We start from the raw sequence: 27,758 nt of genomic DNA on the forward strand, positions 1-27,758 counted from the left end.
AAGGGGTGTCCATGTGAGTGAAGGAGGCCATCATTAGGCTGAGGAAACAAAATAAACCCATCAGAGAGACAGCAAAAACATTGGGAGTGGCCAACACAACAGTTTGGAACATCCTGAAAAAGAAGGAATTAACTGGCAAGCTCAGCAACAGCAAAAGGCCTGGAAGACCATAGAAGACAGCTAAAATGGATGACCGCAGAATTCTGCTCATGGTGAAGAGGAACCCTTTCACAACATCTAGCCAGGTCAAGAATGCTCTTGTGGAGGTAGGCATGTCATTGTCAACATCTACAGTCAAGAGACGACTTTATGAATGTAAATACAGAGGCTTCACAACAAGGTGCAAACCACTGGTAATGCTTAAGAACAGAAAGGCCAGATTAGCCTTTGCCAGCAAACACCTAAAAAAGCCTGCCCAGTTCTGGAATCAGATTCTTTGGACTGATGAAACCAAGATTAACTTGTACTCGAATGACAAGAAGAGAAAACTGTGGAGAAGGAAAGGAACAGCTCATGATCCAAAGCATACCACATCATCTGCCAAACATGGTGGAGGCAGTGTTATGGCATGGGCATGTATGGCTGCCAATGGAACCAGGTCACTGGTGTTTATTGATGACCTGACTGCTGATAAAAGCAGCAGGATGAATTCTGAAATGTATAGGGTTGCACTTTCTGCTCAGATTCAGCCAAATGCTGCCAAACTGATAGGACGCCGCTTCATATTGCAGATGGATAATGACCCAAAACATACAGCAAAAGCTACCCAAGAGTTTCTCGAGGCAAAGAAGTAGGATGTTCTTGAATGGCCAAGTCAGTCACCTGATCTCAACCCAATAGAGCATGCTTTTCACTTACTGAAGACAAGACTGAAGGCAGAAAGACCCACAAACAAGCAGCAGCTGAAGGCAGCTGCAGTAAAGGCCTGGCAAAGCATCTTGAGGGAGGAAACTCAGCATTTGGCCATGTCCATGGGTCCCAGACTTCAGGCAGTCATTGACTGCAAAGGATTTTCATCCAGGTATTAAAGGCGATCCTTAAGTTTGAATTGATGTTGGTTTGTTCCATTACTTATGAGCCACCAACGATAGGTATGTGTGTATGCCACTGGCTGTCCTTCCTGAATGGTTAGTGCCCCACTTTTGTCAAACCCCTTGAATTACAGCTGAAAGTTCTGACTTCGCTCCCATCTGGGTGTGTTTCCTTTCTACTTCAGTGTGGTGGTGTACAGAGGCCAACTGCCAAAACAGTTATCCTTGTTCCAATATTTCTGGCCCTGACTAGATTCATGAGGTGAGGTGCCTTTTGGGGTTTACTGGAATTACTGTAGTTTTATCTGTGTGGCTTAAAAGGTAAAAGTGGAATAAGACATTTCTTCATTAAATACTGCATGTACATATAGTTAACAGAACAAAAACACACATTTTAGAGGTTTGCAAAGTCCATTGGGTAGATTTCCATAACTGCATAAAACCAGTATCAAAACAGATCTTTCATTCTCCATTTGATAGGTGGCTACTTCATTGTCAAAGGTGTAGAGAAGGTAATTCTTATTCAAGAGCAGTTATCAAAAAACAGAATAATTGTGGAAGCTGACAGAAAAGGGGCAGTTGGTGCATCTGTTACCAGGTAAAAAAATTGCTGCAGTAACTACTGACTCCCATTATACTAGGGCTGGGATCCAAAGAGGCTCTTTGGAGCCCAAGAGCTTTCTGTAATCAGAAGACCCCACCTCCCTGTCCAATGTTATGTCACAAACTGCTTTGAAAGTCTGCTTCTGCTCAAACATGGCTTGCTCTCCCCCCTCCCCCCCTCTGTGTTTGTGTTGGTGAGATAGTTTAAGAAACATGAGCCGATAGGTCTCTGGCTGTGCAGAACCAGCTACGTATGTCTTTGGATCCTGGCCCATTTAAGATCCTTTTGTGGAAAGAATATATATATTATGCATATTCAGCAAACATTTGTTAATTCCATAATGTTTGTAGCTCAAGTCTTAAAAATATCAGCGCAGAAGTCCAACCAAAGCTTTGCTGAAAGAACCTTTGTAGTTAACTTAAATTCACTGTATCAAACTATTATAATGCAAGGTTTGTGAGTGGTGGGGTATTATTTTGCAGTGTAGAATGCTGAAGATGCATATTTGCTTTGTTTTAACTACCCAGGAAAATGAAAAGTGCCCGCAGTCTGAAGATACTATTTATTATTTAGTGCCTAAAAACAAACAATTACTGTACAAAATACTGCAGACAGAACAGATCTTGTCTAAAGTCTTTCAAACTAAAAAGATAGAGGAGCAAGAAAGAGGTTGGCACAGTCATCAGATCCTAGTTCTTACACACACAATCTTTAGGAACTATGAAATGCAGCATTCTGATACGGGAGAAATTTAAGCTTCTATATTTTTAAGTCTCATGAACATTTTTCCTATATTTCTGACTAAATTTTAAAGCTTTGTAGGATAAACATTAATGATGTAATCCCTTTTCTTTTTACACATATTTAGCTCTACTCATGAAAAAAAGAGCAGAACTAATATAACTGTGAAGCAAGGAAGATTTTATCTGAAGCATAACACTCTGTCAGAAGATATTCCTATTGCAATTATCTTTAAGGTAATTTTTAAGAACATGATTCATATTAGTATTGCCTATAGAAGAAATTCAAATACTTGAACTAGTATTCCATTGAGGGGAGGGGGTATTTCTTTTGTTCTTGTGTGTGCATGTTTCACTTAGCTGTGTGCTCTACACCGTAGCATTGTAATCTTTATTCATCGGTCTTGAACTGGTGGGTCATACCTTGACCTAACACAAGTCACATCACTGGCAGAATTGCCATTTTCGTTATTTCATTGTTTTTAAGAGGAGGTGAAAACGGGAGAGAAAAGACACTAGGCTGGAGGGAGAAATGTGGGGGTGGGGCACAGGAGAGGGAGAGATTATAAAAATAAAATAAAAAGTATGCCTGATTAATTTACTTTTTACAAATTCCAATAAGAACTGACCTGATCTGCACTTCCTGGATTAGCATTTGTATTGGAGCTTACTTTTTCACCAGTTTTTCACTTCCAAAGCATTCTGATGCAGTTCTCGGCCCCCAAAAGTTTCAAAATGTGTTTTAAAATGAGAGAAAATGCACATTTTTGTGCAGTTTTTAAAAACACACACATCATGCTATGCTACCCAGATCCAGTTGGAATCTTTCCCAGATGAGAGCAGCACCAGCTGTGGGCCAAAACATTGGCTTGGTCAGATCAGTTCTACCTTAAGTTAATTTCCTGTTTTTAGGTTTTATATTCAGCTGAATCAGTGCTAGAGCAGCACTTTGGGGATTGTGCCAGACAATAACCTAAGCAGATTTGAGAAGCGTTGCCAGAAGGGGGCAGCTCTTGCTCATAACTTGAGAATAGAAAAAAAGGGCTTTGTAGGTGGGGCTGCTGCCATATCTGTCTACTGATCAGAGACCAGTAGGGATTAAGACTTATGGATATGTTTCTGTAATAGATAGGTCTTGAAAATGCAAGATTTGTGTCTTGAGAAGTGAAAATTCCCAAGCTCATTTTGCCAGGTCTTTTCCTACAGATGAAAATATATATCTCCACTCACATCCAGGGGCTGCTTCCAATGTTATACGATATGCGTGTAACCACATTTCCACCTATGTGTTAGCAGCTCTGAAATGTGAAGTTGAGTTCTGCTTTTGTGCTACGTGCACTGAGATATCCCGTCATGAAAACAATCACATCTAAGAGCAATGTAGATGTATTTAGAGTCCATGTATAGTGGTATGAATTAGATTCATATGGCTGCTCTCTGCCACATCAGCGAGAGATGTGGAAAGAGGGTTACAGATGTCTCCACCAGCATTGTGCCATATGGGTAGCATTCTGACACGGGCAGCCGGTCTGCAGCAGAGGAGACACAATAGCACAGGCGGTGGGAGCCTGGGGTAAGGCCAAGTCAGTCCATAGCAAAGCCTGCACTTCTGCTTACTTTTTCACACTGCTCTGCTGCTAGACTATAGAATAGAGACAAAGCTAGGGGAGGGGAGTGGTTTGAGTTGCACATTACAGTAATACAGTAATACTTGCTTGACTAGCCATGCTGTCTGGGGTGTTGGGAGTTGAAGTCCAACACATCTGGAGGGCACCAGGTTTGCAAAGGCTGTGTGATTTTTAAGACACAGTTTATTTAATACAGCATTGCTAGCGTCAAAATTCTGGGCATGTTGATAATGACTTAAATGTATCATATAAATAAAGCCTCTTCAGGAGTTGTATGCCATCACCCTCGAAGTGGCAGCCTGTGTCTAATGGGCTGCATTTTCAAAGGCAGCAGCTCGCATGTGTGCGTGCGTGTGCGCGTGCATGCAGCGGAACTGGTAACTGCTTCAGATGTAACTGCATACTCGGCGTGTGTGCGTGTGCAGTGTAATATATGTGAAGGCCCCTAGATTGTGGCTTTTTGGAGCAAGGACTATAGCTGTGTTATTAGGCGATCTGCGAAGCCTGGGAGCAAGGGACTGGAAGCTTTCTCCACAAGCAGCAACAGCTGCCTGAGGCCTAGCACCAGTGTGTCTCTTATCTGGGGATGGAAGCGTATTGGCTAGAGTGGAGCAATTGGCAGTTCTGTTTAGGAAGGCTCCGTTAACCAGTTGGCTGGAGGACTAGGGACAGTAAGACCACAGGACTGCTGCTGCTACTATCAGCTACCCGCTCTTTGGCCAGGGGTGTTGTTGATGGACCTGTTAGCAGCAGCAAGGACTCTGCCTTGAACATCAGCTGTTTGGCACACCACCACTGCCCGATAAGAGTGGGGTCTGGAGCAGACCCAGGGCAAGGGGAGAATGCATTCTCAGAGCACCGCTTTGCATTACCCTATGTAAAGTCCTACTTAATGTATTTTCCCAAACCTCATTCTCCAGAGCACTTCGTGTTAGTATTCGCACCCAGTGAAGAAATTTAGTAAATAAGATATTTAATGCAATTTAAAGAAAATGTGCTTGGGGATGCATTGCCCTTTTACAGTGAGAACCAGAATACACAGTGTACTCAAGACATTCCCAAGACGTTATTCAGCAGTGTCTTTTGTTGTGCATGGCTTAAAAGAGCAGTATGAATGCAAGCATAGCTTTTCACCCTCCCAACTTCTGAGAAGCATATTCTAAGTCTGCCAAAAGGAGGTTTTAGTGAGATGATAATTCTCTGTTTCTTGATATGGCAGAACTCCAGGCAAATGTGTGGAAAGAGTAGCTTTAGTACTAACTGGAATTCACATAGGCCCACACTTCTGGCTGCTACTTTGAAACACTTTGTTCACAGAGAGAGTGGGGAAATTCCCCCCGAACCCACCCATTAAGCACTTTCATAATTTATTAAAGGTACAGTCCTATGCATGTTTAGCCTGGCGTGGGCATGCTGGGAGTAGTGGGCCTTTTTTCTGTCTAAACATGCATAGGATTGTGCCCTGAGCCTCTTTTACAATATAAAGCAGGCTTCCCCAACCTGACACCCTGTAGGTGTGTTGCACTACAACTCCTGCTATCCCCAGCCAGCACAACCAGCCATGCTGGCTGAGGATGGTAGGAGTTGTAGTATATCTGGAGGGCACCAGGTTGGGGAAGGCTGAAATAAAGTATAAGCCAGTGCTGAAGAATTTGTGTAAAAACAAGATAAAACGGCTTTCAAGTTGGCATTCTGTGTGACATTGTTTTCTGTCCCTTCTCCTTCCCCCCCCCACCCCCAGTCCATGAGAGACAACTCAAAAGGCAATTTACTGGAAGCGATCAGTGTCCACTGCTGAGTGCTGCTGCACGGGGAAGGGGAAGAGCCATCTCCAGGTTTGATGGGGTCTGGGGTAAAGCCCTCTGCTGGGCCCCTCCTACGTCAGTGGACCCTGGTGCTAGCAGCACTGCGGGCAGCTTGTAGTCGCTATTTTAATTTCCCACAATACCTTGGACTGGTGCTATGTCGAGGACACTGTGGGGGGTTAAAATGAAACCGCCAAGTCCCCCAGCTCCATGCTCTGAAGGACCAGGCGTCAGGGCAGTGGTGGGCCCTTCCATGGTGCCAGGGCTCCCATAGCTTCCTGAGGATGCCATGTGCTGATGCCAGGGCTGGGAAGGAGGACCCAACACCATTAACAGAGAGCACTGTGAGGCAGTGGAGGAGGCTTTTAACTCAGCACTGTGCAGGTGCATGGCCGCTGAGTGTCAGGGTGGAAACTGAGCCAATAGAGCCCCAGAGCAGTTCTGATTCTGAGGAGGAACAGCAACCCGTGGGAGAGGAGCTCGCTCATCTCTCACAAGCACAGCAGCTGGCAGAGATTCCTCCTGCCAGCATTCCTGGGAGAGATAGTGACCCTGGCAGTGAGAGAGCGCTGGAGGGGGGCTTGCTGGACACTCGGCGCAGACGCAGGGAGCGATGAGAGATGGAGGGCGCCGAAAGGAGGCGAAGCGCTCGTTTGGCGCGCAAACAACAGTCGCATCCCAAGGACCCAGGGGAAAGAGGGAGGATCTCTCCCTAGCCTATAAGTTCAGGGTCTTCCCGTGATTCTCCTTCAAACAGGGACCAACTGCGTTACCTGGAGCTTAGGCTACTCAGCTATCTTTCCCCAGTGCTGTTCCTTGCTTTGGCGCTAGCGACTAGTATTCTGAAAGAGTCATAAAGTAATAAAGGAATAAAGTCTTGGAAAGAATTCCTCATCATCTGTGTCCTGAGTTGGCTATTGGTGGGGACTGCAAGAGGCAGCTAGGGTGCTCCTGACAGCTTGGTCCCCGTTTGAAGGAGAATCATGGGAAGACCCTGAACTTATGGGCTAGGGAGAGATCCTCCCTCTTCCCCTTGGGTCCTCGGGACGCGACCGTTGTTTGCATGCCAAACAAGCGCTACGCCTCCTTTCGGCGCCCTCCATCTCTCGTCGCTCCCTGCATCTGCGCCGAGCATCCAGCAAGCCCCCCTCCAGTGCTCTCTCACTGCCAGGGTCACTATCTCTCCCAGGAATGCTGGCAGGAGGAATCTCTGCCAGCTGCTGTGCTTGTGAGAGATGAGCGAGCTCCTCTCCCACGGGTTGCTGTTCCTCCTCAGAATCAGAACTGCTCTGGGGCTCTATTGGCTCAGTTTCCACCCTGACACTGAGTGGGTTGTAGCACCCACATGATGTCCATGTGCCATGAAGCTGCGGAGCGCTAATAATCCCCATACCTCCTCCACTGTAATAGCACTGGGTCCTCCTTTCCTCATGCGGGAGTGCTCAATGGCAGACACTGCTATCCTCCAACGAACCACCTCTTGAGCAGCTGCTGCTGAGAAAAGGGAGTTCATTATCATATGCTAGGGGCTAGATCAGTGGTAAGTTTGTATAATCTTGTGGGCGGGCAGGGGGGCGGTGTGTATACATAAAGGACAGTGTTCCTTTCCTGTAGTTCTTCAACTGCCTTCCTCTGTTGCATTTGGCAGGTACAAATGGCTGCTCATTACTTCTTATTAAGAAACTGTTTGACGTTTCTTCTGTAAATTATCTGCCAATAGTATTCTAGCAAAAGCATACTCTGCTGCCATTTGTCTTCCCTGCTGCTGCTGCTGCTGCTTATCAAGATTTCCATTCCATCCTTTGAGTAGGTGCTGCTGCCAGTGCCAGATGGCCTTGTTTCTGCGAGAACTCGCTTTCGCTTAGGAGTAATACTGACTACAATACCAAATTAGCATAAGCAAATGTCAGTGAGTTAACACAAAGCCAACATTCTTTCTCCGCTTTTCTACCTTTTTATTTTGATTCCCCCTTCTAGGCCATGGGTGTTGAGAGTGACCAAGAGATTGTGCAGATGATTGGTACAGAGGAACATGTGATGGCTGCATTTGGCCCCAGCTTGGAGGAGTGCCAGAAAGCTCAGATTTTCACACAGATGCAGGTGTGTGTCATTTCAAGCATCCATCAGTGATGCCTTTCTAAAGAGAATGGCTTCCTCTTCTTCTTCTTTGCCTCTTGTGAGTTAATTGGGTGACTCCGAAGATAAACTGGTGGGTCTTCCACCTATCAAGCCTTTATGCCTATCAAGTCCAGAAGATTATTGTTTGGTAGAAAGGTCCATCTCTAAGAGCTGATCTATACTGTATTCAGGCTGAAGCAGAAGAACTTTGGACTGTACCACTGGAGTGCAAGTGTGAGATAGTGTATTTGCATGATCTTTGCCATGTGAATTCTGGAGATGCGGTAGTTTACTGTGTGCAGTTTACTACACCGGAGAGAGGCCAGATCGCTTGATCAAAATAACCCACTGTGGCTGCTTATTTAAATCAGGGTGCAGGTGGGGTGCGATTTCCATAATCACCGCCCAGGCAGCATGGCTTGTTGGAGGGGAAAACAACTCTCCAATAACTCTACAAGAGCCCATGCATTATTGGAGGGTTGTTTTCCCATCCAACAAACCATGCCTCCCAGGTTCAGATGACATGACAAGCCACACCCTGGTGGTGAATATGGAAGTTATGCCTGCATGCACCTGGCTCAAACCACAATTTAAATATGCCACCATGACTTATTTTGATTGTGTGTACCAGGTCAGAAAAAGCTTTAGGGTAGCATGCAGGTTACTGTGAACAGGGCTTTTTATGTGGGAGACATTCAAAAATATCACCTCTAGCTACAGTGTGAAATGGCACAGTCTAGAATTTTGCTGACTCACTATATGTAGTGACTCACTCTAGATTCATACACTTATATTTTTAACATGATTGCTTAGTTCCACCAGGTGTTTGTTCCACCTGTGGTCCCTTCAATAGATAGGTGCAGTAACTATCTTTGAGAAGAACTTTCCCATAATCCTTCACCACATGAATGGGACATTAATAAGTGAACTGAACATGCCTAGAGGTGGACATAGGGCAAATACTATGAAACAAAAATTCTGTACACAAACACAAGATGTCACCTTATACTTTATGACAGCAACTATTTTATCTTGTTTTGGTCCTGGTGAGATTCCAGTTCCTTAACAGCAAAAAAGGCCAATAACACTTTGGCTTGTATGATTAACAAAAAACATTGCAACTGAGTATGTATGTATTGGCGAACAGTTAGTCGTGGGCGTGCAGCAGTGAGTGAGCGCACTGCCTCTCACACGCTTGTCACTTCCACTTTAAAACGACAACCCAGACACACCCCAGTTCTGGGTTGTTATTGTTACATCTGAAGCTGGAACTCTGGTTGTTTAGGGGTTAAACAACCAAGTGGTAACCCAACGACAAAGCGTGAGTGACCAACCCAGAGTTCTGGGTTCAGACGTAAAAATAACAACCCAGGAACAGGGCATTCCTGGGTTGTTGATTGAAAGTAGAAGCAAGGAGCATATGGGAGGCGGCGTGGGTGCTTGCTGCTGCTCAGCCCCGACAATTCCTGTGTTAAACCCAGTTCTGCTTAAGCCTTTTCAAACAGCAGCAGTTTGCTACAGTAGTCTCTGGAGTGCTGATGACCAGAAGAGCACAGAGATGCTATTCATGCAAGGTTAAAATCAGACTAAGAAATATGTTTTCTGTTAGTATCAGTTGAAAGGATTGTGACTTAAAATTATGCAGCGTTACTGAGTAGTTTTTTGACTGCTCAGTCCATTTTCACCAGTCATCTTTTAAAAGAAGCCCCTTGCCCTGCTTATTTTACATTTAAAACACTTACGTTCTGGTATGCTGGGTACCTCGTTAAAGCAATCATCAGTTGTCGATATGCAATGAAATTTACTGAGAGGGAAAACTTACAAAGAAGGTGCTTGGTGAAATTTGCTGAGCAGGGACAGTAAAGATTTTCATTATAAATAACATGCACTATACTAACTCACAGATGGTTTTCACTTCACAGGCATTAAAGTATTTGGGAAATAAGGTCAGAAGACAGAGAATGTGGGGAGGTCCCAAGAAAACCAAGATGGAAGAAGCAAGAGAGCTGCTGGCAACAACTATACTTGCCCATGTCCCTGTATGTCAGTGACTTTTACACTGTGGGGCAGGTCCTGCTTGTGGGGAGAGGGTGAAGGATACCAGGAAGGGGGTGGGATTAAAATTCTTGCGGTAACTGAGATAGGATTCCCACCATTGAAGACCTGAGTGGGTTGAATGTCCCCTGGCAGAGGACCTTAATGGATCCACATTAGACTTGTGAGGGCAACTACGTCTTCACCACTCCCATCATCCCAGCCTGGTGTAATAAGGAAGCACAGCTCTGCTTAGTTGCTTGTGTGTCATTTTAGAAAGGGGGCAGAGATGTCCTGTTCTGTTCCTCATCTAATGCCACAGATTATTTGTATCCTAATCCACAGGCCCTTGCTACTGCTAGTGCTGTGGCCATACTTCGTGCTCGTATGAACTCCTAGAGTAAATACAGGCTTACAGTCCTTACATATGTTTAATATTCTGTTTTGTTGGTGCCATTGCACACCCCAACTTACTTGAAGGCAACGTTGGATTTGTTAAGAGTTCAGAACAGTTTAGGAAGTCTGCTTGGGCACAGATGTAATGCGGGGAAGTGGGGATGTTAACACTCCCATGTCCCTTTTCTCTCCCCCCACTTAAAACAATGCTTCAATATAGCAAGAGCTAAATGATTCTGAACAAAGGATTCTTATTAATATAGATTTTGCCTAAGGTTTCTTTTGTACCAGATCAACACTGATGTACTCAGACCATAGCTAATCTAGGAACGTCAGAGAATTCCGCAACGGATCTCAGTGTCACTGGCCAAATGCCAGTGAATGCACTGGCATTCGGCCCCCCGAAACCCGTCGTGGAACGAAGTCCCCGCCCCCCCCGAACCACGAAAGGCACGCGGGACGAAGTGCCCGCCGCCCCCACCCCATGAAAGGCACGCGAAACGGAGCACTTACCTGCTCCCGTCCATGCTGCTGTGCGAATGGCGGCCGTCCTGCGGCTGCCATTCGCTTGCTCTTTAGCCGTGATAGGCTACGTAAATACTTACGTAGCCTATCACGGCGGGAGGGGGAACCTGAGTGTACGCAAATGGTGTGGCAGCTACCACCATTTGCGTACGCTCGGGTTCCCCCGCCCCCCCCCCCGCCGTAAATTTTTACGTAGCCTATCACAGCGAAAGAAAGGGACGCAAATGACGGCGGCTACGACAGCTGCCATTTGCATCCCTGCAGGACTTCCCAGCAGCCGGATGGGCGGCCAGAGCTGGCCGGTGGCTCCGCGGCTTGGCCACGGAGCAGAGCTGGCTGGCAAGGATTCCAGGGGGAGGGATGGAGCGCCTCCCCCCCCCCAGCGGAACCCGGCGGAGCCAGGTAAGCGGGGTTTCGTACACCCCTAAGCTAATCAGCTATGTTAGGAAATGTGGAATTTGTTGTTCCCACCTCCCAAAATGAAAGGAAATGAAGCAAAGAAGAAGTAAGCATGGGCTTTTGAAAAATTAAATGGAATGGGAATATTCAGGCTATGAATCTACATTAAGACTGCAAGATGAGTGCTATCTAAGCTGCATTTACTTAGTAAAATTTTGAGAAAAGTCAAGGAGTTCCCCACTAGCAGTGTTTCCTCCTGCTTTCTGTATTTCACCTCCTGCTTTCTGTATTTCAGGTAAAGGAATTCAACTTCCGCTCCAAGTGCATCTACACAGCTGTGATGGTCCGCAGGGTGATTCTAGCCCAGGGAGACAACAAAGTGGATGACCGGGACTATTATGGGAACAAACGTTTGGAGTTGGCAGGACAGGTAAGTCCACCTCAGTGTTTTGACTCCACATGCTTAATGGGTCCAGGTATACCTCTATGGCATAGTATACTGATGCAGACTAACTGTCTTCTCCATTACATATTTTTTCCTCTTTAACAGACAGGTGCCTACGCTAATCCCCACTTAAAAGATATTAGTCAGGCTGCCATGTTGATCTATTAACCAAACAAATTAATTGTTTAATGTTCTGTGTCTTGATTTTTAAAAAAGCCCCAGTTAACCAGGAACTGCCCCCAAGCCAACCAGACATAGGCATCTCCTCTTGGCTACCTCTCACTTGCCCTCAAACACAGCTACCACAGCTGCTGTGCTTGCTGCTCATATGGCCAGGGCAACAGGGCCTGACCAGTCCCTTCCAGTAGCGCTACAGCAGCCCCCTCAAAGCTGACAGCAGTGATAGAAGCTGCAGCTGGGGTGCATTGTCTGGGTTTGACTGGGGTGGGGAGACCCTTCCCATGCAATGCTGTTGTGGCGCAGGAGTTCCCCACAAAAGAACTGACGAGTGCAGGGAGAGCAAGACAACCTCAAATTTTCTTTAACAGGCAACAGATGAAGTGTAATCCTAGGCACATTTACTCAGAAATACAGTACCATTGAGTTCAATGGGACTTACTCCCAAGTGAATGTGCATAGGACTGCAGCTTTTACATGTTTGCAGAAGGAAGGAAGGAAGGAAGGGAGGGAGGGAGGGAGGGAGGCTGAGTTTCTGAGCAGAGTCAAAGGCCATCTTGGGCACAAAAGATGCTGCAGTACTCAGTTAATTGTTATCCACACCTACAGTTGCATATTTCAAGATTTTTCTGGCAAGTCCTATCTTAAGTTCTTTGACAGGGGTTGTCTTTGGCAAGCCACTTGTTAGAAAAAGGGTGCTATAATGAGTGGACAGTTCTTTATTGAGGGGTGGTAGAACTTCCATGTATGGAGGCAGTACACCTCTAAATATTTGTTAGTCTTGCAGTAGAGTTTGCTATTGCTCAAACAAGAAAGAAAGGAGAAGGAAACATGTTGGTCACATGCTATAGCTTTCCTTTAACTCTCTGACAAACATTTAATTCTTGGGGGCGGGGGTGTTTCTTGCAGAATGATTCTTAAATCTTGTGTACTTACTGCTTATGTTGTTTAATAGCCTAACGTTCTAGAAACCTGAAACATGCTATTTTCTTCTTTAATGTTCTGTAAAATATGCCTAAAAATGGGGGGGGGGGGGCCTCTGCAAGTCTATGCATTTAATTTAATTGAGAGATGAATTGTCAAAAACTTGATGATGAATCAAGTACAATTTTATTTAATTAGAAACCCCTACATGTTAGTTGTGCATCTAAAAATCATTACCTGTAAAGTGGTCCCCAAATGCTTTAGGCTGAGAGGCACTTTAAACCTGTTACAGCAGGTTCTGTTGACTCCGAAGGGATTCTGAAATTATAGATAAGCACTGGCATATGTCTAATACATTACTAGTTATAACAGTTTGAATGGTTAGACTTCTGTCACTTCCTAAAATACATCTGAAAACAAATTTCTGTCCCTTATGTGTGTGTTTTGACTATTATTAACATATGTTTGGCTGTATTTTGCAAATCAACAAAACATCTCACTTTAAATCTGTTGCTCAGTGCTTTCAGCTAGCTAGAGTTTCTCATCTAAATGTCTTGTCTAAGCTAGCTGTGTTTCTGGACTAAAAATCCTGTTGCTTAAAAAATTTGAATGAAAAAGACTGTTCCTGTATGAGGAGGCTTCACAATGTGAAGACATAAAAGGCATTGTGTCTATAAAAATGTGTGAAAACAATAGCAGCTAATTTCACACCCCATGGGACAAGAGAGTACGAAATGTGCTTTAGCTTTAGATAACAGTTGTTTCCACTAGCCAAGCTGGTTTACAGAGCCTCCTCTTCGTCTTTCTGCCCACTAGAGGCTTGGTAGGCCAGGTGCCAGCAGAGGTGTTAGCGAGACCTACCGATTCCAAGCTTAATCTTTTCACCTACCTTTTCTCTTTTCTTAATGTGTTCATTATTTGCTGAGCATTTCCCTCGTCTTTGTCCTCAGGTTTTGTTTGGCATTTTTTCCCCCTTTCTTTCTAATTCAGCTTGCTTTGTATGGGTGAGATATGGAACAGCACCAAAATCCGGCACCCTGGAAAGGAAGGGATTTCTACCCTGTGACAAAAGAAAACCGCCTTGACTTCAGAGATTGACTAATCCCAGCTGTTCTGATAATATAATTAAGGCTGCCTAATGTCTTTAATTTTGCAACCAGTTTGTGTGAAAAGGAGAATTTGGCACTCTAAAGCCTTAAACACTAAATGGCAATCTCAAGGCACCTAATTAGAATTCTCTGACATTAAGCTAATTGGTGAAACTGTATTTCAACAGCTTAACTACTTTATTAATTTTTTTCCTCAGGATTTTCAATGGAAATCAATTGATGAGCTGTCACTACTTCTCCCTTATGTTACCCCCACACACACCCCTCAAATTTAATTTGCTCTTCAATGCTCCTGTGTGAAAGACCTTGGGTTCGCTATAAAAATTCAGTGAATATTATCACTGGCATTCCATCCCTTTCTCTTTTTAATCATTTACTCTTGACCTAAAAAATGAGTTATTGTGAAACTTTGCCATGCTCTTAGAGAGAGCCTGTAGAGCTACAGGAATTAGCAAAGGAATGCTTTAGTCTAAAAAAAAATGTCAGGAAGTTTATGTACCCATACCTAACTTTATTAGTTCAACCAGAAGAAAATATTGGTGAAGTCAGTGGAGACATTTATAGTGAGTTTATGTGCTAATTACTTGATAATCTTTATGTTCATTCATGAAACAGCCCTTTCTCTAGTATTCATTATGTATAGATGGGGAACTATATGGGAAAGCCCATCGCTCAGTGGTAGAGCACATGTTTTGCATGCAAAAGTTTCAGGTTCTGTCCCTGCCATCTCCAGGAAGGGCTGGGAAAGACTCCTCTCTGAAATGCTAAGAGAGCTGCTCCCAGTCAGTGTTGACAATACCAAGCTAGAGGGACCAACAGTCTGACTGTATAAGGGAGCTTCCTGTGACAGAGGCAGAAAGAGAGTTACCCCAAGCCGTACAGTGAGGATTTATTCTGATATTGATCTCATGGGTACGCAGACCTGGAAGTAATCAGAGACTATAAAGTGATGTGTGAATACAAAGGGTTTGCAGCACTGGTCCCTCTCTAAAGTGTTCTTTAGAGTATAACTTGTGAAATCTGGAGCATGCATGGTTGATAGTGAAACAAGGTGTATTTACTATGCATTATGTTTCCTGGGGAATCTAGGTTTGGAAAATATATGAATTATGTCTTTGGCAATTGTAATATCTGCATTGGCATGAAGTCCATGGCTGAACAGGAATTTAAACCCCGTGATTGTATCCATGAACCTGCATCAGTTAATTTACAGAGTATTTACTTGCCGCAGTGTGATACTTTTAGGAATGACCTCATGATGGAGATCTATGGCAAACCTGATCCTGTTTGGTGTCAGGAATGAATGGCCATCTAAAGAAGAAAAAAAAAGCTAACTTCAAAACTTAGTTTGAGTAATCATTGGTATGCGCAATTGGCAGAGAGGCCCTCCTGCTCTTGAACCCTAATTGGACCCCTTTGGGAGCTTCAAATGGGGCCATTTTGGTTGTAATTCCAGAAAAAATGCAACTTTGGAAGTCTCATATATTGTTGGTTTATATTGTGCCAATAAAATGAAAGGCAAAGGAAGTTTCAGCAGCCTGTGCTTTGTGCAAACCAGCAGAGACATGATAATGATGGAAAGATGGCAAATATAGTTAGCGGGAATGTTCATTTGGAGAGTACAGTGAATGACTGGCCCTCGGCCAAGTGGGGTGGAGTAGTGCTTATACTTCTAAGAAAATGGAGACAGTTTTAAATTGGTCTCATTCCATGCAGGAATTAAATTATGCAATAGACTCCAGAATGTCTTAACAGGGCCTGCTTGAATACCTAGTTTGTTTAGCACTTAACAATGCGTTGTATACTGGGAACTTGCATTTTTGGCATTCAGTATTGCTGTATTTTTAGTCTTCCTGACACTTAGAGTTGCTGGAAAACCAAGATTTGGAGTAGAATTGCCAAGTTCTAAAGCTTATACTTATTTTCAGGGGATAATGCGAAGACTGGGGTGGGGTGGGGAAGAAGCATTCAATCTGCGGATACTTTGCCATGTAAAAGTTTAGATGGTTTAAGATACCACTAAAGTTTAATGGTAGAAGCTGGGTGAAATGTGAATGGGCTAATGGGTGAGCATTAAAAGTGAAAGAATGACTTAGAAGGAAATGACTGGACCAAAAACAAGGAAAGACACATGAAACCGGAAGTCTTTCCAATCATATTGGTGGCTCTTCAAGGTGATGCTTCAGGAGTGCTCCACCTTTGATTACATGCTTCAACTACTGAGGCAGTTATAACTTATCTATACATAAATAATTCTGAAAGTGAAAAATGGATTAGGGTGCTGCTTACACAGTGATGTGACCTACCTATTTAAAAAGCTCTACAGTGTGAATGAATGGCTATTTAGGTATGGGTTTTTGGAATCTAAATGAGCTTACTTTGATGTTGCCATGTTTGTTTATTTGTTTGTTATAGAAATTTGTACACTGTCGTTCACTAGAAATCCCCAGTGTGGTTTACATAAAAGTTCAGCCATTTTGTTTCAGAAGTTCTTAAGAATAGCTTGGAAGAATTTGATTTTGCCCTGTTGGAAATGGCTAAATCTTACAGCATTTGTCTTTGTTAATAAACTGGAACCACTTGTTTCTGCTGTATAGCGGTCAGCAGGCCAGAATATGGAAAATGCCATTCTCTTACCAGGCTGAGCAGTGTATAATAAAGGCCACCCAGTTCATGCGTTTCTACTGTGGCTTTTTGTTGCTAAATCATTTGGTTGACTACCGCCCTAAATTCTGTTTTTCTCTTATAGCTTCTTTCCCTTCTGTTTGAAGACTTGTTCAAAAAATTTAACTCTGAATTGAAGAAGATTGCTGATCAAGTAATTCCCAAGCAGAGAGCAGCCCAGTTTGATGTAGTTAAGCACATGCGGCAAGATCAGATCACCAATGGTATGGTGAATGCCATCTCTACTGTAAGTGTTTCATTAGCTCTTGGAAGGTGTAATGCAGCCTTCCCCAAACTGCAGTTTGCCCCCTAGATGTGTTGGACTGCAGTTCCAATCACCATTGGCTGGGGGTAGTGGGAATTGTAGTCCAACACATCTGGAGGGCACCAGGTTGGGGAAGGCTGGCGTATGGTCTCTGTCATCTGCAACTGCCAGACCACTCTTGAAGAGAATTGGATAGAGGGCATATTGCTGATACTTTTATTTTAACAGATAAGTTTAAATCCAGACTTATGTGTTGACTCATGTCTGCTTTCAACGTTACCTTTGCCAGTCTTTCTCTATTTTTCAGTATTAGTCCTATCTTCTGGCAAATACCAATTTTCCCAATCTGGACAATGACAGATATGTTTCTTTCCTCCTTTGGCTGTCTGAGAGAGAGAGAGAGAGAGATTCCTCCTTCAGCTTTCTTAGTAAGACATTTTAATGGCCATATTGAATACAAGCAGTTAGATGTACTGAAGGCACCTGCACCAGAGTACAAAATATGCAAGCCTCATTAGTTGTCAGTGGTAAATTTTGTGTATTAGGCTGTCTCTTTAATATAGCAACTGTTATTAGGCTGTCCCATTTACATAGCAACTCCCTGCAAGGGTGGGCAACCTGTTGGAATAGTCCACCCTGGAGGCTAATAGATACTGAAGGATTCTGGAAGACTCTGGCTTTTTTTTCTAGCTGGTGTGCCTGCTGAAACCCTGATTGCTCTGTGAATGCAGAGGTGACATGGGTGGTTGACATGATCACTCCCAAGCACCCTCTTCCACTGAGCAGAGCCCATTTTGCTCCTTGGTATACACCTGGTCTGAGGGCAGTGAAGCAGGTTGAGAGACAGCTAGAATGCAAGTAGAGAAAGTCTCTTGACAAGTCCAAGTCCAATTGAACATAAGTAAGAGCTAATAATCAAGCAGTTCTTTTCTACACCATTGTATTGTCACAGAATTGTCCAGTAGAGCATTTCTGACTGGTTTGGGGTCTTTTGCAGCCTGACACAGTACGAGATACGGTGCAACCTTCAGCATCACACTGTGACATATTTGTAAGACATTTTAAGGACAAAATCATTTGCATCACCACAGTCTGGATACCACAATTAATGCAAATCAATCAGTGGAGGTGTCCAGGGCACCGTCTGATCCTGCTTCATTTGATTACTTTATTATTTATTTTATTTTATTAATATTTATACACCGCTCTGCATTTTTAAAATCCCAAAAGTGGTTTACAGCAAATTATAAAACAATATATCATTATAATAAAACAGCACTATTTAGAGAAGTTAATGGTTGGGAAAAGTCAGGGTAAACATGTAAGTTTTTAATCATCATCAAAAGCACTTGATCATCTTTCATCATTTTTAGGGCCTGAGGATGTGGACCATGTGCTTGGCAAGTCCAGCCAATTACTTGTATGGCTGACCCTTGCCCCTCTTGACTTATTGCGTCTAGCAGGGAGGGGATGTTTAGCTGGGTCCCAGTGATGATAAATGCCTCACTGAAAGAGAGGGCAGTCCCAGTTTCCTTAAAGGAGGCTGTGTGAAGACCACTCCTGAAAACAACTACCTTGGACCCAGAAGATCTGAACAACCATAGACGGGTGGCTAACATGCCCTTCCTGGGCAAGGTGCTTGAGGGAGTAGTTGTCAGTCAAATCCAGGAACTTCTGGATGAAATTGATTTTCTAGATCCATTTCAATCAGGCTTTAGGCTGGTTTTAGTACTAAAACTGCCTTGGTTGCCCTGTGGGATGATCATGCCAGGGAACAGACAGGGGGCGTACAACCCTGTTGATTCTCCTGGACCTTTCAACCATGGTATCCTTCTGGAAAAGCTGTCGAAGTTGAGTATAGGCTGGACTGGTTTTTAGTGGTTCCACCTGTCCCTAGATAGCCAGTGCTGAGGTATTTCCGCTCGACTGTGTGGCATCTATGCTTTGGGTCCTGCAGGGTTCTGTCCTATCCCCCATGCTGTTTAACATGTACATGAAACTGCTGAGTGAGGTCATCTGGGGATTTAGAGTGCGGTGTCATCAATATGTAGATGACACCGAGCTGTACTTACCTTTTCAACAAACCCAGTGGAAGTGCTAAATAAGTACCTTGCTGCAGTAAAGAACTGCATGAGGGCAATAAACTGAGACAAGATGGAGGTATTGTGGGTTTGTCTCCCCATGTAAGTGAGCAACCTATTCTAGATGGGGCTGTGCTCCCCCTAAAGGACCAGGTTTGTAGTTGGGGGGGGTGCTCATTGATCCATTATTGCCACTAGAGCAGGGAGGGGGAACCTCTTTCAGCCCAAGGGCCGAATTCAATTTCTGGAAAGTTCTTGCAGGCCTCATTCCAGTGGTGAGTGGGACCAACGGCAAAAGGGGGTGAAGACAAAAACACCAATATAGCAAAAATACCAGTAACTCAGCCTTAGAAGAGGCATTTCAACCTTTTAGAATGGGGTAAGGGGACCTGCGCAAAAGCCAGGAATCGACCAAACAGTTGGCACTTGGGGGAAAGGGGTTGGGGCCCTCTGGGGAACCCCGGAGGGCCAGATTTGGCCCGCAAGCCTGAGGTGTTACTGTATTATGAAGTTATTGTTTTTATTCTGTGAACTTCTTTTTATTGTGTGGCCTTTAAATAAACACTATATTTAGAAGTGCCAGTCCAGTCATTTCCCAGTGCTTCATGAAGTCTGAAATGAGTCTGAGATTATTGGCAGTCCCGCCTACAATAGAGGGATAACCAAAGCCTTTGGTTATCTGTGGCAAAGCCTTGGAGACTGAATTTCATGGTAGCATTGGTGACAGCGTATTGTTACCATTCATGCAATGATCCCCCAGATTTTTCTACCTTGCTGATAGTTGAAAAGGTAAAGCCTTTTCTTACCACTACAGTTAAGAGGATCCCATATTTTCAAAGTGGATTCTGACTAGAAAATGGAAAGTTGCTTATGTTGCATTTTGCTAGACTTATGTAATTCTTGACCGTTAGGGGAATTGGTCGCTGAAGAGATTCAAGATGGATCGTCAGGGTGTGACTCAAGTGTTGTCCCGCTTGTCCTATATATCTGCTCTGGGAATGATGACAAGGATCTCTTCTCAGTTTGAAAAGACAAGAAAAGTGAGCGGTCCCCGATCTCTGCAGCCATCTCAATGGGGTATGCTTTGCCCATCGGACACTCCTGAAGGTGAGGTAAGCATCATGAGCTAAATTTCCTTCCCCTTGTCACAGTTTGTTGTGCTGAACAATTCGTTACATTTGGGCAGTTAAGTACCAATATAGCATTTACATCTTTATTTTTGCTGTACCTAAGCTGCCAAACAACATTTCATCCAATGTTAACATACCTCTAAGAGTCTGTCCCCTGCAGTATTGTTCAGTATTTCTTTATTGTCTTTTGAAGTATCAAAAAGTTTGCTGTCTCGAGTTCTGTTTTTGCTATATTGCCTTTCCTCCCTCCCTCCTGTTTTGTGCCCTTTCCCCGCCAAATTGAGGGAGGCCCCACCCATGTGTATGCTTTTGTAGCATCCCCCTCATGGTTAAGCAAGTCTTGCTGGAGTGTCCACGATTCTCAAGTGTTCAACAGGCCTTGCTGCATATCTAGATTCTGCTCTCAACTTAGCCTCAGTTCTGGGTGCTGATTTTTATCTATAAGCTTTATTTGGATTCCTGCGTTCTGTTGGCTGGCTGTCCACTTTTTAAAGACAATTTGAGTTATTGGAAAGAAGTCCCAACATCCTGTGTTTGCAGTAAAACTTGTGTATGCTGCAATATGCCCTAGCTGTCGCTTTGCTGTACACGTCAATATACCTACCTCCCAAGTTACTTTTTTTCACCTTGCATTCCTTAACACACTTGGCACAATCCAGGAAAAGTTGGTTTTCACTAAAAGACTGCTCCTGTGTGTATTTATTCAAATGTCCAACTGAGCTCAGTCATCTTACCCCAAAGCAGGAGTTACAGTCCAAGGCCAACGAAAATCCAGTGAACTTAAGTTAATTGCAACTAAGGCCTCAGACCTACATGATCTTCCTTGAGAGTAAGTCCCATTGAACTCAGTTGGTTTTACTTCCGGGTAAAGATTCATAGGATCAGGTTGTGAGTCCAATTCTATTTCTTTCATTGGGACTGATTAAGAGCGCAATCCTATGGCTGCTAGACAGTGGCTAGACGGCCATAGAATGTTTTGAGTTTTCGGGAACTGCCTCCCTGCCCCCGCTGCCTCATAGGTGGTGCAGTTCATCCCCAGCTCCATGGTCAGAAGAGCAGCGCGGAGCGGGGGGGAAAGGGGGCGGGGAGGGGACGGCGGAAGCGCTGGTATGATGCTTCCTATGCACCGTCCGTTCTCGCCACACACACACACACACACACACACACACACACACACACACACTCTGAACCACCCTGGCTATACAGATTAAATCAGCTGCCTAGCTGCAAATGCAGGGCGGCTTGAGTGCAGACGAGAAGATCCCCTCCGCACTCTGCCCGCCCTGCATTGGATAGTCAGTCGCCTCTGGATTCAGAGGCAGCTGACTATCCCCATAGGATTGCGCCCTAAGTGGACAAAATCTGGTAACTACCAGCCACGGAGGGCAGTGGCTACAGTTGCAGATTTTAGTCTTCAGATTGTATCCTGCACAAAATGATATTTCACCAATGTGTCTGATGTATGGGGAGAGGGACGTTAACCTTCTAAAGCAAAAGCATATGTTTAAATTTGCTATTAGTATATGAGTTTATATGAACTCGCTGTACATGCTCTCCTCCATTTTTTAACATACTTTTTGTTTTCTTCAGGCCTGTGGCTTGGTTAAAAACCTAGCACTGATGACTCACATTACTACTGACATGGAAGATGGCCCAATTATTAAATTAGCTGGTAACCTGGGAGTAGAAGATGTAAACCTTCTATGTGGAGAGGAACTTTCATACCCAAACGTGTTCCTTGTTTTCCTTAATGGTATGGCACTTCTAAAAAATTATTTTTGATCTAGAAAAATAGATGGAAAATTAAATGTTGCCATGCAAGTGTGTGTCCTCATCTTAATAAGCTAGTCTTGATCCAGTGATGTTTAGTAAAATTAGATTTTTATAGGGTGGCCTTGGATGATTACACAAGTAAAATTTTATTTATTTATTAAATTTCTTTATCGCCCATCTGGCCAGTCACCCGGCCACTCTGGGCGATGTACAATAGTACAACAGTTTAAAACAATAAAATTCCATGTTAAAACATCGTATTTCTAAAAATATCCTAACCCAACCCATGTCAGGGTGGAAACTGAGCCGATAGAACCCCAGAGCAGTTCTGATTCTGAGGAGGATCAGCAATCCGTGGGAGAGGAGCCAGCTCATCCCTCACAGGCATCGCAGCTGGCAGAGATTCCTCCTGCCGGCATTCCTGAGATAGTGATCCTAGCAGTGAGAAAGTGCGGGAATGGGGCTTGCTAGACGCTCGACGCAGACGCAAAGAGCGGCGAGCGATGGACGGCGCAAAAAGGAGGCGTAGCGCCCATTTGGCGCACAAGCAACGGCCGCCTCCTGTGGACCCAAGGGAAAGAGGGAGGATCTCTCCCTAGCCCATAAGTTCAGGGTCTTCAAGTGACTCTCCTTCAAACGGGGATCAACTGCCTACTCAGCGCATAGGCCATTCTGCTGTTCCTTGCATAGTCGCTGGTGATTAGCATCTGAAAGAGTCATTAAGTTGTAAAAGGATTAAAGCCTTGAAAAGAATCCTTTCGTCTGTGCATTAAGTTGGCTATTGGAGTCTACTGAAAGAGGCCGCTAGGGCGCCTCCTGACACCCCAAATGCCTGCCTGAACAACCACGTTTTTAATGCGTGGTGGAAGTTCATTAAAGAGGGGGCATGGCGGAGTTCCCTAGGGAGGGAGTTCCACAGAGGGGGGGCCACCACAGGCCCTCTCCTTCGTCCTCACCAGCCTAGCTGTCCTGGCTTTGAATGGCTCCTTGCTGTAATGCAGTGTTCAGAGTTCGCTACATCACTACGGAACAACCTAGATATGCTTTTCCCTAGAACCAACTTTGGGTTAGCTTCTCGCTGTAGGTTACTGCAGTGCTATGGAAACAGCTGAGGATTCATCCTGCAGCATAAATGTAACAATTAAATACCAGGGTCTTGTGGACAGGGCCAGTCACATGGGTCCTTACCATGACATGGACACCCACTGACTTAAATGGGTGGCACCATTTTCATGTTATGGACTTATCGGCCCCTCCCATGCGACTGTCGATCTTTTAATGTTAGTCATGCCATGGGATGAACCCTTAGAAAAGCAGCTTCCACATTTAAAAGGTACCTCAGTGAGACGTAACAAGTAGGGTGGCCAGTTATGCATTGCCATAATAGATGAAATTCATCACCAAATAAGATGATACCAATTTGCATAAAATTTGCATATGCTGATTTATATGTGTACATGCAAATTTAGAAATAACTATAATTTAATTAGAAATACATCTCACCATAGTGAGGAAGACTGACAAGTTGACCTGTGTGCCTGCTCAGTCAACTGTCCAGGTAACTGTCAATGGGCAACTTGTCCTTCCTCTGACCGCCCTTCAAATAGAGGACTGTCCTCTGTAAAATAGCACACCTAGACTAGAGAGTGGTTGAATTGAGCATATTTATTTTACTTGTATTTAGTAAACAAAACTAAAAAATTACCCCATATTTATTTGTCTCAATACACCAGGGGTAAGCAACATGGTACCTGCGGACACCAGTGTGCCCACAGACACCTTTCTTGGTGCCCCACAAGGTACCCTACCTGTCCCACTTAAAATAAAATTAGCACATTTTCTTACCTCATCACTATGAAATAGGCAGGGTTGTCCATACCATTAGGCAGAGTAAGGCAACTGGCAGCAGATCCTGGGCAGCGGCAGCAAGGTGTTGGAGGAGAGGGCTGTGGGCCACGCAGCCTGCCTTGTGCCTCCTAAGTTACCCTGCTGCCTTCAGGTGTGGTAGAAGATGCTGTTGCACTGCCAGTAGTGAAGAAAGATTCAATTGCCAGTTCCGTCAGCTTTTGTACATGGAATGGGAAGGGGCGCCATCTTGTCTTTTGCCTCAGGCAGCAAAGTGTCTTGTGCCGGCTCTGGAAATGGGTTTCTGCTGGTACTGAAAATTGTAGGTTCAAAGGAGTTGTTTAGTGTGTGGGGGCTCAGACCCCACCTTTGCCTTTTGCTCAGTCTTTTGGGTAAATTACTTGTCCTTTGCCATGCCTCCCATGGCAGCCATTTTGTGGTTGTGCCCAGGATAGTTTATCAAATTGCCGAATGTGCCCATGGCTTGAGAAGGTTACCTACCCCTGCAATACACCACAAGTATTTGTCCTGAAATATTTCTGCAGGAAATTAAAGCACACTTAATATAATTTAAATGATATATTATGTAGACATATTTATTGGAATACTTGTAAAAATTTAAAGACAATAGCATGTACTTCCCTTACATTGTTTACATTTAAGAAAAGAGGAAAGGTACTGAAAACTGTTGACACACTAATACATTTTAGCAGCCCAAAGAACTGTGTATGATATGCTGACAACCACTCATCTATTTCAACAAGCTCAGATCTCTTCCACTGAAGTTGTTGGGGCATCTTCAGTTTCACTGTCTGTTCTGTTTCACAATGAGACATATATGTATTTCAGTGACATAGCCATATTCTCTCACATATCTGCTGCTAGTGATAATCACCTGAAAATATTAATTATGAGTGCCAGGCTTGCCTGATATTGTATTTGCAATTAGCATCTATTCATTATTAGTAAATAATTTATGAAATGGAAAATTTTCTGTGAAAGAAATCCTCCCCTCATCACCAGTTAAGGATTCATAAATTCTGTGGAGTACAGATGTAGCGGCTGTACAGAAATTGGAAATACTCTTAAATTCGGATAAACGTTTAAGACTGAAAGCATAGGACTTGCAGGACCGCTGCCTTTCACCTATGTAGAAATAAAGCTACATTTCTTATTTCAGCTCCCTGATGTCCTCACACTTAGGGTGCTTGGCATGGGAGGAGTAGGGGGAATATATGCATGGAAGAATGCTTTTTCTGTTGTTGCACCATAACTTTCAAATTGCCCGTCCAAGAAACATAATTCCTGACTTTTATAAAAGAGGCCTAAGTTCTTAGTAGAAGCAGTAGATATTCCAGCAGGCTCTTTTAAGTCTCTTCAAGAAATTGTAGAGCTTGGGGGTTGCTTTGTAGTAAAGCAGCCTTCCCCAACCTGTTGGCTGTGGGATTATGAGAGTTGTAGTCCAACACATCTTAAGGGCACCATGTTGGGGAAGGCTGTAATAAAGTTTCTTATAAACCACTTGGTGTAGGCATTTCAATGAGACCCCTTTCTGGTCTTTCATGACCTCAGTTTTGCTGGGTCATTGAGTACTCTGAAGTGTTGTAGACTTCCGAATTGCTTGGAACATAGGCAGGTGCTTTCCTTGATAGGAGTGATTATCTGACCTTGGTCCAGAAAGGCTGCTTATAAATATTTAAATAAATAAATAAAATAGTCTGAACAATTAAAGCATCCTTCACAAAAGGCCAGTTGCGTTCCAGACACTCATTCCTAAGAAATGCACTCTCCCACCCCACTCCCACCTTTCTATCAAGTGGTGGAATTTGAAGTCCTAAGAAAGAATACAATTGGAGCAAGAGTACTATAGCCAAACTAATAGCAGCATGGGCTGTTCATATTGGAACCACTGAGAGCCACTGTTGGCCCCATCCATCCAAAAGGTGATAGAATTGTGCAATAGGACAAACAAGATGGGAATGTGTAACGTAATTGCTTTTTTGAACAGGCAACATCCTTGGTGTCATTCGAGACCATCAGAAACTGGTCTACACATTTCGACTGATGCGTAGAGCAGGTTATATCAATGAATTTGTTTCCATTTCCACAAATCTTACAGACAGATGTGTGTATATTTCCTCTGATGGGGGAAGGCTGTGCAGGTAAGCATCGTGAAATACACTATTTCTGAGCTATTGCATCTACACCTGCCATCCCCCAGTGCAGTATCATGTTTGCTCAACTCATTCACAAGAACAGGTTTTACACACGCTGATACTACAAGTTGACCCCAAAATAATCATCTAGTGATTGAAAAGCCAATCATGTGAATTGGAGATCCAGCTTGACAGATGCCCGTTTCAGCAATAGAAAGGCAGTACCAGCATAATTGACACTGGATGACCAGTACATTTTAACTAATTTTCCAGTTTTGCTGTGGCTGTGGTCCCCCCCACACACACACACACCTTTAATCCTTTGGCAGTTGTTCAGATCTCCACTTCAACATTTGAAAGTGCTAATTAGTCTCTAAACTATTAGGTTGGACTTTTGGGGTAGAATGCCCAAGTATATTGTAGTTATTTACTGCATGCTGCAAGAGCATCTTGTACAAATAGCAACAGCCCTTGACGTTTCAATTGTGCATGCCATTCTTTGTATCTGTGTTTCTGTGTGGTGGTGGTAAAAGCCTTTTAGAGTCCAGGTTGCTGCTTGAAAGCTTATAGTTTTAGTGTGCTGTAAATAGCAAAGAATTTTAATACTTTTTCTCTAACATGGAATTAGAATTCTATAGGTAGCTTAATGGTATATTGATTAATCACATCAATAATTTGTGATGCAGCTGTCCCATAAGCAGCTGCATTACAAACAGCAGTATTTCTTTTGGTGTGTAGGTCTTCTACATGGTATAATTGACTTGATTCAAGTTATATTTTTTAATGAGCTAAAGAAATGTCTTTATAAACTTGAATAATGCCATTCAGTTAGAAGGAGAAATGTAAACTTTAATCAGTTGCTTGGTGTAATCAACTAAAGCTTTAATCTCAGATTAAAATTTGCCCCTGATTAATAATAGGATTGGCAAAAGTTAAACTGGGACCTGGGGCTCTTGAAGGGCTTACCAACATACAGACTATTTAGGCTCCAGTTATATCTTTCCAGGCCCAGTTTTGATTGAGTCGCTTTTCCTTTGTGTATGAGTTTGAAACCAGCATATAAACATAGAAGGCTGCCTTATACCAACTCAGAGTAATAGTCCATCAGGGTCAGGAGAGGGGAACATCAGGTCTGGGAGCCAAATCCAGTCTAAATCTGGTCCTCCTGGGATCCCAGTCCAGCCCTCCACTCCAGATGGCCACGCTCCTTTCCCCCAACCACCTATCATTTGGTGCTTTTCTGGCTTTTGTGTAGCTTTTTTCCCTGTTGTAAAAAATTGAAATGCATCTCCTAAGTCTTAGTTATGGGCAGAAAGAACCTTAAGCTTCAGTATGCCCACCCCTTTTGCCCCACCCTCTTTGACTTTTGTCCTATGCACCACTGGAATGCGGCCCCTGGAGTTTCTCTGAAACTTGACCCTTGGATTTGTATTTGAAATGGAAAATAGCACCCCAATACACACCGCTGTGTGGCTTCAATGAATAAACAGAATTCCTGCGTTAAGTGGGACTTCCTGTTGGAAACAGCTCTGCAAGTGCAATGAGAAGTACATGCGGATCTGTCCCCAATATTGAAATGAAAGGGGAATCCCCTCATTGTATTCTCTGTGTGAACTGGAAGCCCTGTATCTCTAATATGCAACTTTCCACTACATATTTGATCTTTCATATTTTCTTTAATAATCTTCCCTAATTTTTTAATGTGCTGTTTCATGATTATGATATAAAGGCATGCTGTATCAAAACAGCTAGGAAACTGTAGTCCATTCTACTTCACTGTGCCCTAATTATAACTCCCCCTATCATAAATATCATATCCCTCAAGGTGGTAGTCTCCACTATCAGTGTCATCTTTGTTTTCACCTCAGGACACAAGATGCTCACTATGCATTGGTTAACTGCCTTCCTT

At 43.7% G+C, this 27,758-nt stretch overlaps 1 protein-coding gene across 4 annotated transcripts in view; it reads left to right on the forward strand.

The window, feature by feature from the left end:
• POLR3B (RNA polymerase III subunit B) overlaps positions 1 to 27,758 on the forward strand; it is a 79,262-nt gene that overhangs the window by 9,990 nt on the left and 41,514 nt on the right. For all 4 annotated transcript variants that reach the window (XM_084809661.1, XM_084809665.1, XM_084809662.1 and 1 more), the window contains exons 8-16: positions 1,512 to 1,629; positions 2,504 to 2,612; positions 7,786 to 7,908; positions 9,849 to 9,965; positions 11,576 to 11,710; positions 16,685 to 16,846; positions 19,857 to 20,057; positions 21,666 to 21,828; positions 25,702 to 25,855. In XM_084809661.1, the coding sequence (XP_084665787.1) occupies positions 1,512 to 1,629; positions 2,504 to 2,612; positions 7,786 to 7,908; positions 9,849 to 9,965; positions 11,576 to 11,710; positions 16,685 to 16,846; positions 19,857 to 20,057; positions 21,666 to 21,828; positions 25,702 to 25,855 (1,282 nt within the window). The remainder of the gene's footprint in view (positions 1 to 1,511; positions 1,630 to 2,503; positions 2,613 to 7,785; positions 7,909 to 9,848; positions 9,966 to 11,575; positions 11,711 to 16,684; positions 16,847 to 19,856; positions 20,058 to 21,665; positions 21,829 to 25,701; positions 25,856 to 27,758) is intronic.

This window comes from Heloderma suspectum, chromosome 7 (genome assembly GCF_057233095.1).
Source record: "Heloderma suspectum isolate Gila_16-S chromosome 7, 16-S_ref, whole genome shotgun sequence".
NCBI lineage: Eukaryota > Metazoa > Chordata > Lepidosauria > Squamata > Helodermatidae > Heloderma > Heloderma suspectum.